Source organism: Crocodylus porosus, unplaced genomic scaffold (genome assembly GCF_001723895.1).
Source record: "Crocodylus porosus isolate Cpor-Errol unplaced genomic scaffold, CroPor_comp1, whole genome shotgun sequence".
NCBI lineage: Eukaryota > Metazoa > Chordata > Crocodylia > Crocodylidae > Crocodylus > Crocodylus porosus.
In genome coordinates this window covers 1787167-1801348 of record NW_017728948.1, presented here as the reverse complement: position 1 = coordinate 1801348, position 14182 = coordinate 1787167, and the positions used below count along the sequence as shown (strand labels likewise).

At 51.1% G+C, this 14182-nt stretch overlaps 2 protein-coding genes across 3 annotated transcripts in view; one reads left to right on the top strand and one right to left on the bottom strand.

Moving 5' to 3' along the window:
• CCT7 (chaperonin containing TCP1 subunit 7) overlaps positions 1 to 10309 on the bottom strand; it is a 20670-nt gene extending 10361 nt beyond the window's left edge. The window contains exons 1-6 of the mRNA XM_019552556.1: positions 10189 to 10309; positions 6699 to 6852; positions 4850 to 4956; positions 4450 to 4575; positions 3564 to 3616; positions 2219 to 2390 (exon numbers count right to left, since the gene is read on the bottom strand). Of these exons, the coding sequence (XP_019408101.1) occupies positions 2219 to 2390; positions 3564 to 3616; positions 4450 to 4575; positions 4850 to 4956; positions 6699 to 6852; positions 10189 to 10194 (618 nt within the window). The 5' untranslated portion in view covers positions 10195 to 10309. The remainder of the gene's footprint in view (positions 1 to 2218; positions 2391 to 3563; positions 3617 to 4449; positions 4576 to 4849; positions 4957 to 6698; positions 6853 to 10188) is intronic.
• A 514-nt stretch (positions 10310 to 10823) lies between these two features.
• The window catches only part of PRADC1 (protease associated domain containing 1), a 16328-nt gene continuing 12969 nt past the window's right edge, over positions 10824 to 14182 (top strand). For both annotated transcript variants that reach the window (XR_002104315.1, XM_019552987.1), the window contains exons 1-2: positions 10824 to 10935; positions 12977 to 13077. Coding sequence is in view for 1 of the 2 variants with exons in the window: in XM_019552987.1 (XP_019408532.1) it covers positions 10839 to 10935; positions 12977 to 13077 (198 nt within the window). In the remaining variant the exon portion in view is untranslated. The remainder of the gene's footprint in view (positions 10936 to 12976; positions 13078 to 14182) is intronic.

The window sequence follows — 14182 nt, the reverse complement described above, 5'->3', positions numbered from 1 at the left end:
CTCCCGCCCAGGCAGGGGGGTCAGACTTGAAGAACTACAAGGTCCCTTCCAACCCGACTTCTACTTCTATGATTCTATGAAGGGGGCTTTCCTTGACTCAGCCACATCTCTACGCTTGCACTTTCTTTGTCATGTTTCATACTACAGCCCTAAAGGATGCAGTTCGGTTTCTGCGAGGCTCTGGCTTGCTCAGCATTGCCCCCTATAGTGGGATCTTTGCTTTGGCCTGCCACTGCAGCACGACAGCCCCTGTCCCCATCTCCTCCTGCACAACAGGTCATTGGTTCTCAACCTTTTTAGACTCAAGGCCCTCACGAGACTCAAACCCTCCTTTGGAAAATGCCAGCTTTTTGACAACAAAACTCTTTCTACTCTTTTTGACTATAAAAACACAACACTAGAGCCATTCTTCTGTTGCAAAGAAGTCAGCAAACAGACAATAGGACAGAATGGTTTTGATGGTCTGGATTCTTATGTGAAATTTCAGGGTTTATCTTGTGAATCATGTTCAAGCATTTAAACTCATACTAGCATGCATACTACATGGTCCCCTTAAAAGCATCTCACGGCACCCTCGTTGAAAAATCACTTCACTAGACAAGTATCACATGGGTTTCCCCAGAGCAAGATCTTCAGGGCTAGCCACCACAGACAAGGATACAGTCTTGAGGCCTTAGGAACAGACCTTTCCTCTCAGGGCTCTAAGATGCCAGCTTTCATCCTTCTGCCCCGGGGCCTGGCTCCAGCCATCACATCATGACAGCCCCACTCTAAGCTCCCCACAGATGCCAGCAGTACCCATACCGCACATTCAGGACCCAGAGGGAGCGGCTGCATCTCCAATGACCATGAGAAAAGTACAACAGCAGAAACATCTTTTATAGGTGGCAGGCACAGAGCCCCAGAGGAATTTAAGACCTTTAATACAGCATGGCCCCAAAAAGGAAGATGTGCACTTTTCTTGCATTCCTACCCCTATCCTGTTAGACCCCTAAGAACAGCCCCAATATACTAACTCTCCATAAAACTGTTCTATGCTTTATATCAAGGCAGACTGGACTGTGCCTCTCAAAGCTGGATTCTGCTGTCTGAAGATCCTGCCAAGGAAGAGCTAAACTGCGTCCCTTTGAGAGAAAAAAAAATAGGGTAGGAGCACAGGATGATCCACCTCAGACTGGTGTAAGGGACAACTCCCTGCAAATCCCCAAAACATGAACAGCTTTCAGCTACAACCGGGTGCATGCTCAAGCCACGCTGAGTTAGTAAATTAGTTGTCTGAGTAAGATAATGGCATAATTATAACCTCTTCTCTCAGTGGAGATGTTGTGTGGAGTGTTTACAGACAAGAACCTTCTCAGAATAATAATTCGCTCACTGGAGAATAGAGCAGGCGCTACTCTTCAGTAAAGAATTGCCAATCAGAATCCATGCAGGAATGGTGGGGGCTGGGAAAACATCAAATCACTGTCACCACTCTCTGCCAAATATATCCACTTACTACAGGTAGTAATGGATACTCTGGTATCACGTGAATGGGCATCGTATAAGAACTACAGCAAGCCAACAGATGGATACGCTCCTCGTATGTCCATCCATCCTGGCCAGTACTAGACCAGTTACAACTTGGCTTCTAGGGGCTACATTGCTCTGGTTTTGGAAGCCACTAGGATCTATCACCCAGGCAGGCATTAAGGATAATCTCTCCTTTGGGCTGCATGTGTGTAAGTTGGAGGTTCCCAACCCCTGGGGTTGCAGCCCAGTACTGGGTTGTGAAGGGTTGCCTGACGGTCTGCAAGGGGGTTGGCTGCCAGTCCACAGTATGCCAGTCACTTCTGGACTGAAGCATGCTGGTCCACAGTCACTTCCGCTCCAGTCTTAAACAGGTTGGGAACCACTGGTGAGACTTTACCCCACAGGCCATGCCGTGCAGGTAAAAGCCCCCAGACGCCTCCATTTGCTCACTGTTCCTTCACTCAGCACTGCGTACATACTGCAGGACTATGGAGGATCAAGACGGTCATCTATATAGGGAGAACACAACCCTACCCACTACTGCCTAATGCCTCATGGAAACAAGGAATTAAGAGGCAAGGCAAAGCCCCTTAAAGGAACTGTCAGCCAGCTTTGCAGAAGCCAAGGCCATGACTAAGAGATCCAAGTAATCCATTTGGATTCTTGGGGCCCTTCTGTGCTAAAAGGAGGGGCAGCTAGAACTTACTTCCAGGGCCCCACCCTGCACCTTCTTTATCCCAATCATTTTGAGTTGCAACAAGTCATCAAGCAACATGACGGCATCCACCACCATCTTGGAGAAGAACTCTTTCTGCTGAGAGATCAACTTGGAGCTGAGGGCGGTGACTGCACATTTCTCCAGAAGGCTTCTCTGTTCTCTGCAAGAGAGGGGGGGCAGGGAATACAATTAAAATCGTGTTCACATACTAGTGATTTTCACCAGACTGCCAAAGCATAATTTTATGCATGGATTTTAATTCTCAACCCACCAAGGAAGGGAGAGGAGCATTAGCCCTATCTGACAAAGAGGAGAATGGAGAAAGATTAATCCTCTCATTTCCAAAAAAGGGCCTATGTCACTTTTTGACAACAGGAGCCTGAGCATTCCTTCATAGTTCCCACCAGAGCCAAGGGAACTGCATAAGCGCAGCCCCTCTGAAAATTAAGCCTGTTAAAGGCCTTTTCTTTTACATTAGTATTTATGACATGGGCCAAGGGAAGGGAAGCAAGACAGCAGGAACAGACCACCCCTAACCCCCAAAGAGCTGGAGCCCAAACCTAAGCATGAGCCACTGAAACGCATGCTAATCATTAGCAGAACTACAGTACATTGCAGCCAACAGACAAGCCAGGGCTATCGTCACCTTGTGGAGAGAAAAATATCTATCTGTGAAGGGCTGCCTGTTCATTACAGCACATTGGTTCATTACCATCAACTGCCCACTTGGGTGTTCCTCCTTACACACTTAAGAAAGCCTGTTTATTCTCAGAGAGATGCTGACCCTCTAGTACCCCCACTAACATCAGCAGGTGCTGCAGATGCTCAGCAAAAAAGGCCATTTCACACGGCAGCCACAGCTTTGGATACCACAAAGGAGCCATTGTAACAGCTAGAGCAGTGGTTCTCAACCTTGGCAGAATCAAGGCACCCCCCTCCTTAGGTTCAAGACACCCCTTGGGAAGCGCTAGCTCTTAGTTTTCACTCATTTTTTGACTACAGAGAAATAGAGCAATTTTTCTGTTGTAAAGGACTCAGAAAAACCATAACAGGGCAGGATGTTTTTAATGCTACGGATTCCTATTTGAAATCTCTGGGTTTATCTTGTGAATCATGCTGGCACACCTAACTGGTAACCCAGGCTGAGAATCACTGGCCTTGAGAGCCTCCAATACAGAGAAAATCCAACCGTAGCTACAACTGCTCATCCACACTGATTTTAGTTCCACATTTCTCAACCATGCCACAGGAAGTGCAGCAAAAACCCATCACACTGACCAGAATGCTGATCTACAACTAAGCCACCTTTCCAAGCATCCAAATGACAACTTACTCTTTATCCTCCTTCTTCACAGTAACAGCAATCTCTCTGATCTTGTCCACTGCCTGTCAAAAAAAAAACAAAGCCAGAGCTGGGATTAAGGACTCAAGGTAAAGATTCTGATCAGCTTTCAAGGGTTTTTTAAAAATTTATTTCTAATCTTATTCTTAGTTTTGCTGTAATTAAAATATTATGTATTAAAATTATTCTGCTGCTTCTGGACCACAGTCAAGAAGCATCTATCTTCTCTTATACGTGGCTACTGGGCAACACACCCAAGAAAAGAATCTGTAATGTTACTGCAATTGCTCTGTACAAGCAAGCAGGATAAAATGGAAAAGCATGCATAGCCCAGGCATGCTTAAGTGCAATCTTGGACACAATTACACAAACAAAAATTCTGTGCACCCCAAACTACTTTTATTTCCCTTCCTGCAGTAAATCATTCTTCTGACAATGACTGACAGGCCTCTCAAAGAGTCTAGGGAAGTAAGGAAAGGTCTTCTCAACCAGGCACTTCCATGTTTTCTCCAGCAGTTACTTTCAACCTCAAGGGAAGAACCAAAAATTGGAAGTTCTACCGGGTGCTAATGGCCAGGTCAGACAGATGATGGAAGCTGACATTACAGGGGAAATATGGATCAGAATGACCTGCAGGCTTTTTCCCCAGGAGAGGACAAAGCTTGACTGAGTAAAGTAGATAAAGGCACAAACATTTGCTATCGGGCACTGGATCTTAAGGGAACCAGATGCTGTTCTGCAGTGGGATGTGACAAAGCTGCTACTGATCCTACCTCTTCTCTCCAGACCCAAGTCCAAACCCAACCCCAGCCCACTGCAGAAGCAATTTCTAACTCGAAGAGGGAAACTACCACTTTCTTTCACAGCACTCCCTTACCAGCTGGGTGGCAGTGCGGAAGGCCCGGATGATGATCTGAGGATGCAGGCCCTCCTCCACGTACGGCTTCACTTGCTTCAAGAATTCTGCAGCCAGCAGAGTCACAGAGGTGGTGCCGTCACCAACCTGCAACGCGAGGGAGTCTGCATCACTCTCATAGCCTAGAGCCGCCAGGAGAGCACCGGCATGAAAGGCAGAGATGTCGCAGGAAGACATCCAAGCCCAAGCACAAAACTTTCCAACGAGAAACACAAGCCTGGACTCAGACACAGATACACCATGGCTCTCCATGGACCCGGCAGCAAAACAAGGACCAAACTAACACCCTAGCATCACAGCAGGCTTCCTTTGTCCTTCTGGTATGCATCTCCCAAAACGTGACAGTGGTGCACACTCATACCTCTGCGTCCTGTGATTTGGCAATATCCACTAATGTCTTAGCAGCAGGGTGGATGACATCAAGGAGCTTCAGGATTGTGGCGCCATCGTTAGAGATAGTTGCTTTGCCTACAGTTTAGAAAGGAAGTTCAGTTCAGAGGGCTTGAGGGGAAGCACCCCTCAAACCCAAGCTAGAAACCAGTTCCTGGGGGAGTTATTCAGGCCTCGTGTTAGGTGAATGTTTCTGATTAGTTTAACACCAGTAACACTTACCACATTCACTCTATTTCCCTTTGCCCTATTCCCCCAACTACTGCTGGGAAAGAAATGATTCCATGCACTTCCCCTGTATCCTGGGGAATTCTGCCACTGGCTTCAGCTCCAAATCCTCAACTAAAGGAACTGCTCCTCAGACGGGACCGTCTCTGCTGCATTTGGGATGTAATCATTGCTACATTTTAGCACACTCCCGTAATCTGGATGTGACCATCTAGTCAGTTCAGAAGGAAAGCACAGGCTTTCTGTCAAGGGAGAAAGCTAAGAATAGCTGTTTCACAACCGCCGCCCTGCAGATGCTCTTGCTCCAGTCCATTCGCAAGTGGGTTATGCTAAATGGCACAAAGGCATTACAGGCAGAATGACCTGCCTCTGTGCCACACAAAGGAGTACTGCTGTGAAATACATGTGCCCACACACTCTAGCTCCAAAAGTACTGCATCTCAGGCAACAGGGCTGCCTAGGAGTGGCTTTGAACATATGCAATGAAGCATGCCCGAGAACTGTGCTGGGCTTGAGGTGGGCTTCATAATGGTGCTCCCAGCCCAGAGCCAGTGTAGGCATGCCCTCGGGAGGCCCTTAGCATCCTCCCGGGCTAGAAGAGCTAGCAAGCAGTTGTATAACTTTAAAGCATATTTTGCAATAACAGCTTCCCCGTATCAATAACTATTCAGGATCACTTCACTGTCCATGAAGAGAGAAAAACAGTATAAAATGGTTAAAAACTAATTGTTTAATCTTAATTAAAACAGCAGTTTTTTTTTTCAAACTGTGAATTTTACACAGATCCATTTCTTAAAACCATGCTTATAGCAGCATTTCTTGCACATTTTCAGTTTTCCTATGTATTTCTGACTGATCTAGTTGCCTTGATTTATAGAGCCTGGAGGATCAGTGTACTCATTTTTCTCAGCTGGAAACCCAAGCATAATTCCTAATTTGCATAACAAATAAAAATCAGTTTGGCAATGTTGGCCAGACCCCTGCTTGGGAAAAGCATGTGGCTAAAGAGCCAAACAGCTGGGTACAGATCTCTGCCTGCAGGCCAGCCCAGCACCGGGGAGAACAAAGATGTTTCTACCTCAAGCCTGATGTGCACTCTCAGAGAGGAAAACCTTGTGCTTCTTTGAGTCATAATTACGCCTAGATCTAATCAGTCTCATAAACCTTCCTTTCATGAGAATTAAGGAGCTTTCTTAGCCAGAAAGAAACAAGCTACCTTATCTCAGTCTCATGGATGAACAACACATTCATGCAACAACTAGGGCTGTCACCAAAAGAGCCTGATCTGGCTGAGGCTGGAGAGAAGGCTTTAAATTTGTATGTGATCACAAGGAATTAGACCTACATCAAAAGAGCATTAAGGACTGGAAGCTGCTGCAGAGGATAGGGAAAGTGAGCAAGCATTGGATCAACTGCCAAGGTTTTTAACACCGGTGTTGTATAAGCAATCTCAGCTCTAAGCTGGCTCTCTATACTTGTATTGGAGTAGAAAAGAAAATCTAATGCAACAACACAGCTCATCACCCTAAAGCCATTTTCTAACACTTGTGTGTTAACTGGCAGCCCTGGGAAGTCTGTTACTTCATGCTTACCTCTGTCATCAACAATAAGTTTGTCCATGCCCCGGGGACCCAGGGTAGTGCGAACAGCCTCTGCAATGACCTGGCAGGCATTGATGTTGCTCACAAGCTGAGGAATGCCCTGGGAGGTATCCGTGCCTTCCTTCAACAGGATAACTGGTGTTGGCTGGAATGACAACACATCACACAAGGGTTTACTGCAGTTAAAAAACAATCCTGTAGCTGTCCCAAAAAATAACTGCCCGTGTCAATTATTTAACTCACGGCCCATCAAATTAGGAAGTCAGTTGACTGTTTTATGGAGTCCTCAGCTGCAATTCCATAATTAAGACTGAATCCCAAATTTACGAAGTTCATAAAACCTCATGGCTTAGAAAAGGCCCTTGTTCCAAATAAATCTTACATTTTAGGGATCTGGTCCTGCAAACATTCATGCTTTATTTCAGACTGTGGATCTAATTATGAAGTCTTAGGTAGACAAAGAACTAAGGGAGACCTGGAGGTTGAAGTCACTACATGGATAAAGGAAAAGCTGGCCCACTGACTTGGAAGGGTACATTCCTGTTTTGAAGCGTTTGGTGGTTTAATCCTGACTGAATTCCCCAAGTTTCTACATTTTGTGGGTCTAATTACAGCATTCTTTTAAGGTATTTTTAAATCACTGACATTTACTGAGAAAGACTCATGACTTTAAAAGAAGCATCTGCTCCTGCTCTTTAGGTGAGAATGTAATTGTAATAAAATAGTTACCAAACTCAAGTTAACAAGCAGCTCCAGCTAACACTGGTGACATTCTCTGGGATTATACTGTAATGGTCCTGAGAGAGGCTGGATGCCAAAGGAAATAAGCAGTATCCACACTAATGGCACAAACAGCAATAATGTGGCTGCAAAATTGGTGAACCACCAGCACAGAGACCGGGCTCAGGTATTTCTAACACTGTGGCATACAAGTCACTTTAGAGATTTCCAAGAGACCACAATCAAAAATATTTGAGCACTGTCTACACTACTGCTCCCACCAGCAAAGCTGCACTCAGAGGAAGCTGCTGAAGTGCAAAAATAGGATTTTTTTGTAATATACAGCTAAAAAAGTCTCACTCTGGTACATTGCTGATGGGAAAAGGCACAGGCTGACTTCAGTCTATAGCCAAGGGAACATCTGATGAGTTTCAAAGACCGGGTTGGTGACACCTCTTCAGCATGTTCTCTGTAGAGGATCCACATCCAACCGCCCTTCAAGGCCTGCTAAATTCAACTTCCCCCAGTGTAACCACTCAGAAAAATCGGAGCGTGATGCCATCTCTTAGCCAGCCTAAGATAGCGGTTATTAATATTTTTAGAACTGAGGCACCCCTTGGAAAATGCCAGCTCTTAGTTTCACTTTTTTTTTTTTACTACAGAAAAACAGAGCCATTTTTCTGCATCAAAGAATTCAGATACATCACAACAACTCAGGATGTTCCTAATACTATGGCTTCCTATTGACACCACTGGATTGATCTTGTGAATCGTGTCTGCACACCCAACACGCCTAACATTACGTGGAGCCCCGCAGCACCCTTGGAAGGACCTCGCAGTGTCCTGCTTGAGCATCACCGGCCCACGACAAATGGAGCGGTCTCTCGTCTTATATTCATGTACAAAACAGAGGTGAGAGTAGGCAAGGTGGCTGTTGTGGCTCTGACTCTGGCCTCCTGCCTACCCCTACTTTCCCTCTATAGCTTCTGCCCTTCCCCCTCACCCCCTTTTACCTGCCTTTACTGTCAAGCACAGCTCAGCTCCAGCTGGGGCCAGATTCCTTCTTGGGCACAGAGTATAGATCCACAGGAGCAGAGACAGGCCTGGCCAGCCAGCAGTGCCAATGCTGCTGCATGGCCCACCAGCCCCTCCTGTGCTTTCACATGCTGTGCTCCATGATCCAGGAAGGAACAGAGCCCAAGCGGTGTCTGACCGAAAGTAGGTGGGGGGAAGAGACTATGGACAGAAGAGGACAAGGAGCAGAGACTGTGGGGCGTGGAGGCGGTGTGGGGGAAGAGGAAGGGACTGTGGCAAGCTGGGGTGGGAGGGATTTCATAGACATTAGGGCTGGAAGGGACCTCACAGGATCATTGGGCCCAGCCCCCATGCCCAAGGGCAGGAAGTCAGCTGGGGTCAGATCACCCCAGCAAGATAAGCATCCAGGCATTTCTTAAAGGTATCCAGAGTAGGTGCTCGCACCACTTCCGGAGGGGAGTCTATTCCAGACTCTGGAGATTTGGACGGTCAAGAAGTTTTTTCTTGTGTCCAGTCTAAAACAGCCTTCCAGCAATCTGTGACCTTTAGACCTCATCTTCCCATGGGACATCCTCATGAACAGTGCCCTCGCAGATCCTGATGCACACCCCGATGTACTTCTAGGCTGCCACCAAGTCACCCCTGAGCCTGCGCTCCTCCAGGCTGAAGAGTCCCACGTCCCCCAGCCTCTCCTCATAAGGCCTGCAAACAGGTGGGAGAGCGCAGGTGGGGAGAGACTACGGGGAGTGAAGAGGAAGACTGTGGCAAGCCAGGGGTAGCAGAGGTTGTGGGGAACTGGAAGGGGGCCAGGTGGGAGGAAGGGGCAGAGATGGTGGGGAGCTGAGGGTGGGGGCAGGTAAGGCAGGGGGTCAGCCACCACTTTCCCTGCTGTAGAAGGGGAGGGGAGATGAATGCAAGACAAGCCTCTGATAATTAGATCTGACACCTGAAAAATGACAGCACCTTTATAGATTTTCCATGCACATAATCTAACTGGGGAAGGGAGAGTTGTCTTAGATTTGTGTAAACGCAGTATATACAGAACATATCAGGAGATGGCCTTGCCTTCGCCTGCCAGGACAGCCCCCAGCAGAAGAACGGCAGCTTCCTAACACAAAGACACAGCGGCTCCTTTCTAGGACTACTATTGTTATTTTGTTTTTTAATACCATTTGTACCCACGGCCAAAGAGCCAAAACTCTGCGCTAAAAACAGCCTCGGGGCACACAAGCTCTGTGATCCTTTTGTGAACCCAACCCCCCACCCCACTTGGGGGCTGCCTCTGGGGGCAGTGGGGGCAAGGGCAGGTCTGGGGCAGCTCAGCTGTGCCCCCCCTGGCTCTGAGCGCTGGGGGTGAGGGGCAGCAGACCCAGCCCCTCCCCCGCTAGAGGGGTGCAGGGACTTCAGCTCCCAGCATACATTGCTCTGCCTCGACCCCCCACCAGGCCCCACGCCTTTCCCTCCCAAGTGGACTACAAGTCCCAGCATGCAACGCGCCCCCCTCCCGCTCCGCGAAGGGCCCTGGCCGCGCAGTGCCTGCTGGCAGTGGCAGTCCTTTGCTCCCCCCACTCCTCACGCTAACCCCCGTGGCGGGGACCCACTCCGCAACCCCCTCCCCCACAAATACCGGCCGTGTCTGGGGGGGGCGGAGCCCGCGGGCGCCGGGGGAGCCGCTCCCGGGCGGAGGGGGAGCGCCGATGGCGCGGATGGCGGCAGATGAACTCACCATCATCTTGGCGGAGCGTCTGCGGCGGCTCCAACAGTTGAGGTGGTGGCGGCTCCCACAATGCAGCGCGCGCCTAGAAGCTTCCCGCGCCGGAAGCAGTCGTCCCTCGCCAACTCTATGACCGGAAACCAGACCGGCCGTGCTGCTTCCCTTCCTTTGAACATAGAGAGGCGGCAGTGGGGGTGTCAGCGTGGCTCACTACTTGGCAGGGGAGGCTGCCTACGATGGTACGGTAGCGCACTCTTTGGCAAGCGGGCGGCGTGGCCGGAGCTGAGCGGAGTCCTTCGAGGGAGTGACTGCTGACCTGGGAACGACCCGTCCCCACCACGGGGGTGTCAGACGCGTGCAAGCACAAACCACATTGATTGGATCTGTGGAGGGGGCCACCAGATTTCGCTTCCCCTCTCCGTCTATGAAGCGATGCCGTTCGGCCTGCCTCAGGGGCGGAGAAGGGCAATAAGCCGGTGTCACTGCAACCTCCCGGGAAATAAACCGGCGTCACTCCGAATCGCACCTTTTTGTTTTTTTGTCTGCGCCTATAATAGAGACATTGCGGTAGCTCAGAACCTCCTCTCCCCTTCCTCCCAGCCGAGGTTTGACGGCCCGGCGTGGCAGCCAATGGGCGGCGGGGCGGGCGCGCCGCTGCACCAATGAGCGATGGGGGCGGGCGGCCCGGCCGGGGAGGCTGCAGCCCAGCCATGCTGCTGTGCGCTGTGCTCTACCTCTGCGCCGCGCCGCTGGCGCACGGTGAGTGGGACGTGGGTTCGAGCCCCGCAGCCGGCGCCACGGCGCAGTGCCCTGCCTTTTGCCGTCTAAAGCCCGAGTGTCTCCTGGCATGAAGGGGGAGGTGCAAAATACCCCCCTCCCTTCACCAGGCATGCCGGGCACCCCAGATTTTAATTGCCCCGGGGATCCCTCTAGCCTGGGGTGGGGGGAGGCAGCTGATCTCCGTCCCGGGAGGTGCGGGGTGCTGGCAGCTACGAAGCCACGCGCTGGGATGTGCAGGAGAGGCAGGGGAGGTGCCCCCTTGGCCCATTTGAGAGTTGGGGAAACTGAGGCACGGTGCCAGGACAGCTCCTGGGCAGGGAGGGATGCAGGCCTGGGGGCTTGTGCTTTGTGCTGCAGGTGGCAGGGGGTATTGAAGCCCTCTTTGGGGGTATTGGGTGCCGGCTGGGGGTGGGGATTGAGCTGTGCCAAGGGTCTCATCCCTCCACTCGGGTAGAGACTGTCGTCAGATTTGGGGTCAGGAAGGGATTTCACCCCATGAGCGGAGGAGGGGTTGCTTTCCTCTATAACAGGGTTGTGGTCCTCTTGAGCATCCACTGACTGTGTGTGAGAAGCAGGACGTTGGCTGCTGTGCCCCCCCCCAGCTTTCCCTGTGCCAGGTTTTCCCATATTGCAGAAGGGAAGACTGAGGCAGGAGGAGGCTGAGGCTAGCACAGGGGATGGGTACCCCACATCCCCTTGGGGACACGGGAGAGCTGGGCTGACCCCGCTATGGACAGCCCTGTGCGACACACCTGGCGTGTCCGCCACACTCGGGGTTTGACGGCGTGGGTGCAACAGACCCCTGCTGCTGCTCTCAGGGGGCCTCTGGGCTTTCTTGGGGCTCCGGAGCCACTCGCATGAAACCCCCTTTCTGCCCGGAGGTAGAGGCCCCATCCTGACGTCTGAAAGACCCCGCCCGGGCCGGGGCGGTGGGAGAGTCCTACGAGCGGTGGGATCTCTCTGCCAGGCTCTGCACGGCTGCCAGTGCAGCCTGGAGCTTTCCACCCACCTCTCGTCAACAGACCCCTCGTTGCCAGCGCGCCAGGCTCCCAAAATAGTCCTGGAGGCAGGGAACGTGGAAATATTAATTAGAGCACGTCAGTGGCGGCATGTCAGGAGCCTCGTGCTTGCAACGCAGCTGGTGCATTCATGCCTGACCTGCTTCTTCCCGTGCAGGGCGCTGGGTTGCTTTGCACGGCCAGACGCCTGCTGGCAGCCTCGGGCGGTGCCCACGCCTGGCTCTTCACCTGCCTCCTCGCAGGGGCTGTTTGTGACCGGGCCTGTTGGTTTGGAAGCGGCGTGACACCTCTTGCATGTTTGCTTGCGTGGACTTGGCACCGTTCTAGACAGGGAACTCGGTGGGACTTACCATACCCCCGTGGCGCAGCGTAGCACGGAGCTGGGGTGGCATGAGATCCTCAGACAGCCTTGAAAAGGAGCCAGGGATTGAGCTGTTTACCCAGGTGTCCTGGTCAAAATCCACCCGGCGTCATTTCCCTTGTGTCCCCTGGTTGCTTCGGTTGCACGCCGTGCCCTTCTCCGCCTGCTGCATGTTAAACCTCGACCACGTTCCACCCCAGACCTGGCTGCATCTCAGCGGCAGGTGGACTTTACCCTGTAGATATACCATGTATGGCTCCTGCAGCATGTCACCTTGTAGATATATGTCATGTACATCTCCTCCGGCATATCACCCTGTATATATATGTCATGTACATCTCCTCTGGCATGTCACCCTGTATATGTATGTCATGTATGTCTCCTCCGGCATGTCACTCTGTATTTATACCATGTGTGTCTCCTCTGGCGTTTCAACTTGTATATATACCACGTATGTCTTCTCTGGCATCCCGCTGGGTGAGACGCACTGTAGAAACGGGGGGTTGTGTCTTCCCCACTGTCGCTCCTCCAGCTCTGCTGGGAAGAGTTACTTTACAGACGTACAACAACAATGGGTTTGAAATCTTCCTTCCCAAAGGTGCTTTTCCATTCTCCTCCCTTTTTCTTTATGACCCCGCAGGTTTACGTATCCACGAATACTTATATTTCCAAGTGCTGAGTCCTGGAGACATACGTTACATTTTCACAGCCACTCCGGCCAAGGATTTTGGAGGCGTCTTTGTAAGTCGAACGATCGGGTGGTTATTGCACCTCCTGTTTCTGGGTTTGCTTTGGCTAACAGCATCAGGGGATCTGCACCTCTGTCCTGTCGTAGGTGGAGATCGGGTCTCCTGCCTGCTTCCCTTAGGAGAAGGCTGTATTTTGGCTGAGTGCCGCGGCCTTGGATGTCCACGGCTATCAGAGGGGTCAGAGACCGGCTCGCGGTGTGTGTACAGGATGCAGCGAGGGATTTAGGTGCAGCTACTCCAGGATCTCTGTGACCTGCTTGCCAGGTCTCAGAGAAGCTGCTGTTCACACCCAGTGTGAGATGCACAAAACCCCTGAAATCCGCTGCCTGCTTTTCTTGGCGTGTGGTCCTAAAAGTAGAGCACGGTGTAAGAAACAGGATGGGGTAGAGCAGGGCATGGTGGGAGGACTGGGCCATGAACCTATGTCCCGTGCACTATCCCTTGGGAGAGCTTTGGAAGAGGAAGAGTCTGGCTCTGTCCTGCTGGAGCTGGTGGCCTGTCTGTTTAGTGTCGCCTTGGCACAGAAGCGACCGGAAGGTCTTTGTGCAAGCGCCTCGCCTCTCTGGCATTGCTGATGGATTTGGCTGACTTATGGCAAACCTCCAGAGAGCGGCTGTCAGTCCTGTCCACGTGCTGCCTGGGCGGTTTCCCCACCAAATGCCTCGTAAACGCGAGGACTGTTGGGATGTTTGTACGTTTGCACAAGTATATTTGTCCCCCTTGATGGAAAGGGGAAACTGAGGCAGACACGGGGACTTGCCTGAGGCCGTGCAGCAGAGGCAGGGATAAAAAACTCTGGAGTTAATGGCCAAGGTTTGCTTTGCTGGGCCCTGAGTTTCCGGCTGCCCGGCGAGGACTCAGCGGCTGCCCCGGCGTTTCTGGATCTCTGTCAAGAGCAGGACAACGGGATGCAGCCACCTGCTGCCATTTCTCACCACGAGCAGGACGTCCTGGTTGGAGCGGGAGAAAAGCGCTTCTTTCTAGGTTCAAGAACAGGTTAGATAGGGCTCACAATTGCTTTCCACCTTCTGTGGTCCTTAGCAAATGCAAAGCGGATTTGCACACGTATACCCTTGCACTACTGTGGAAAGGAGATA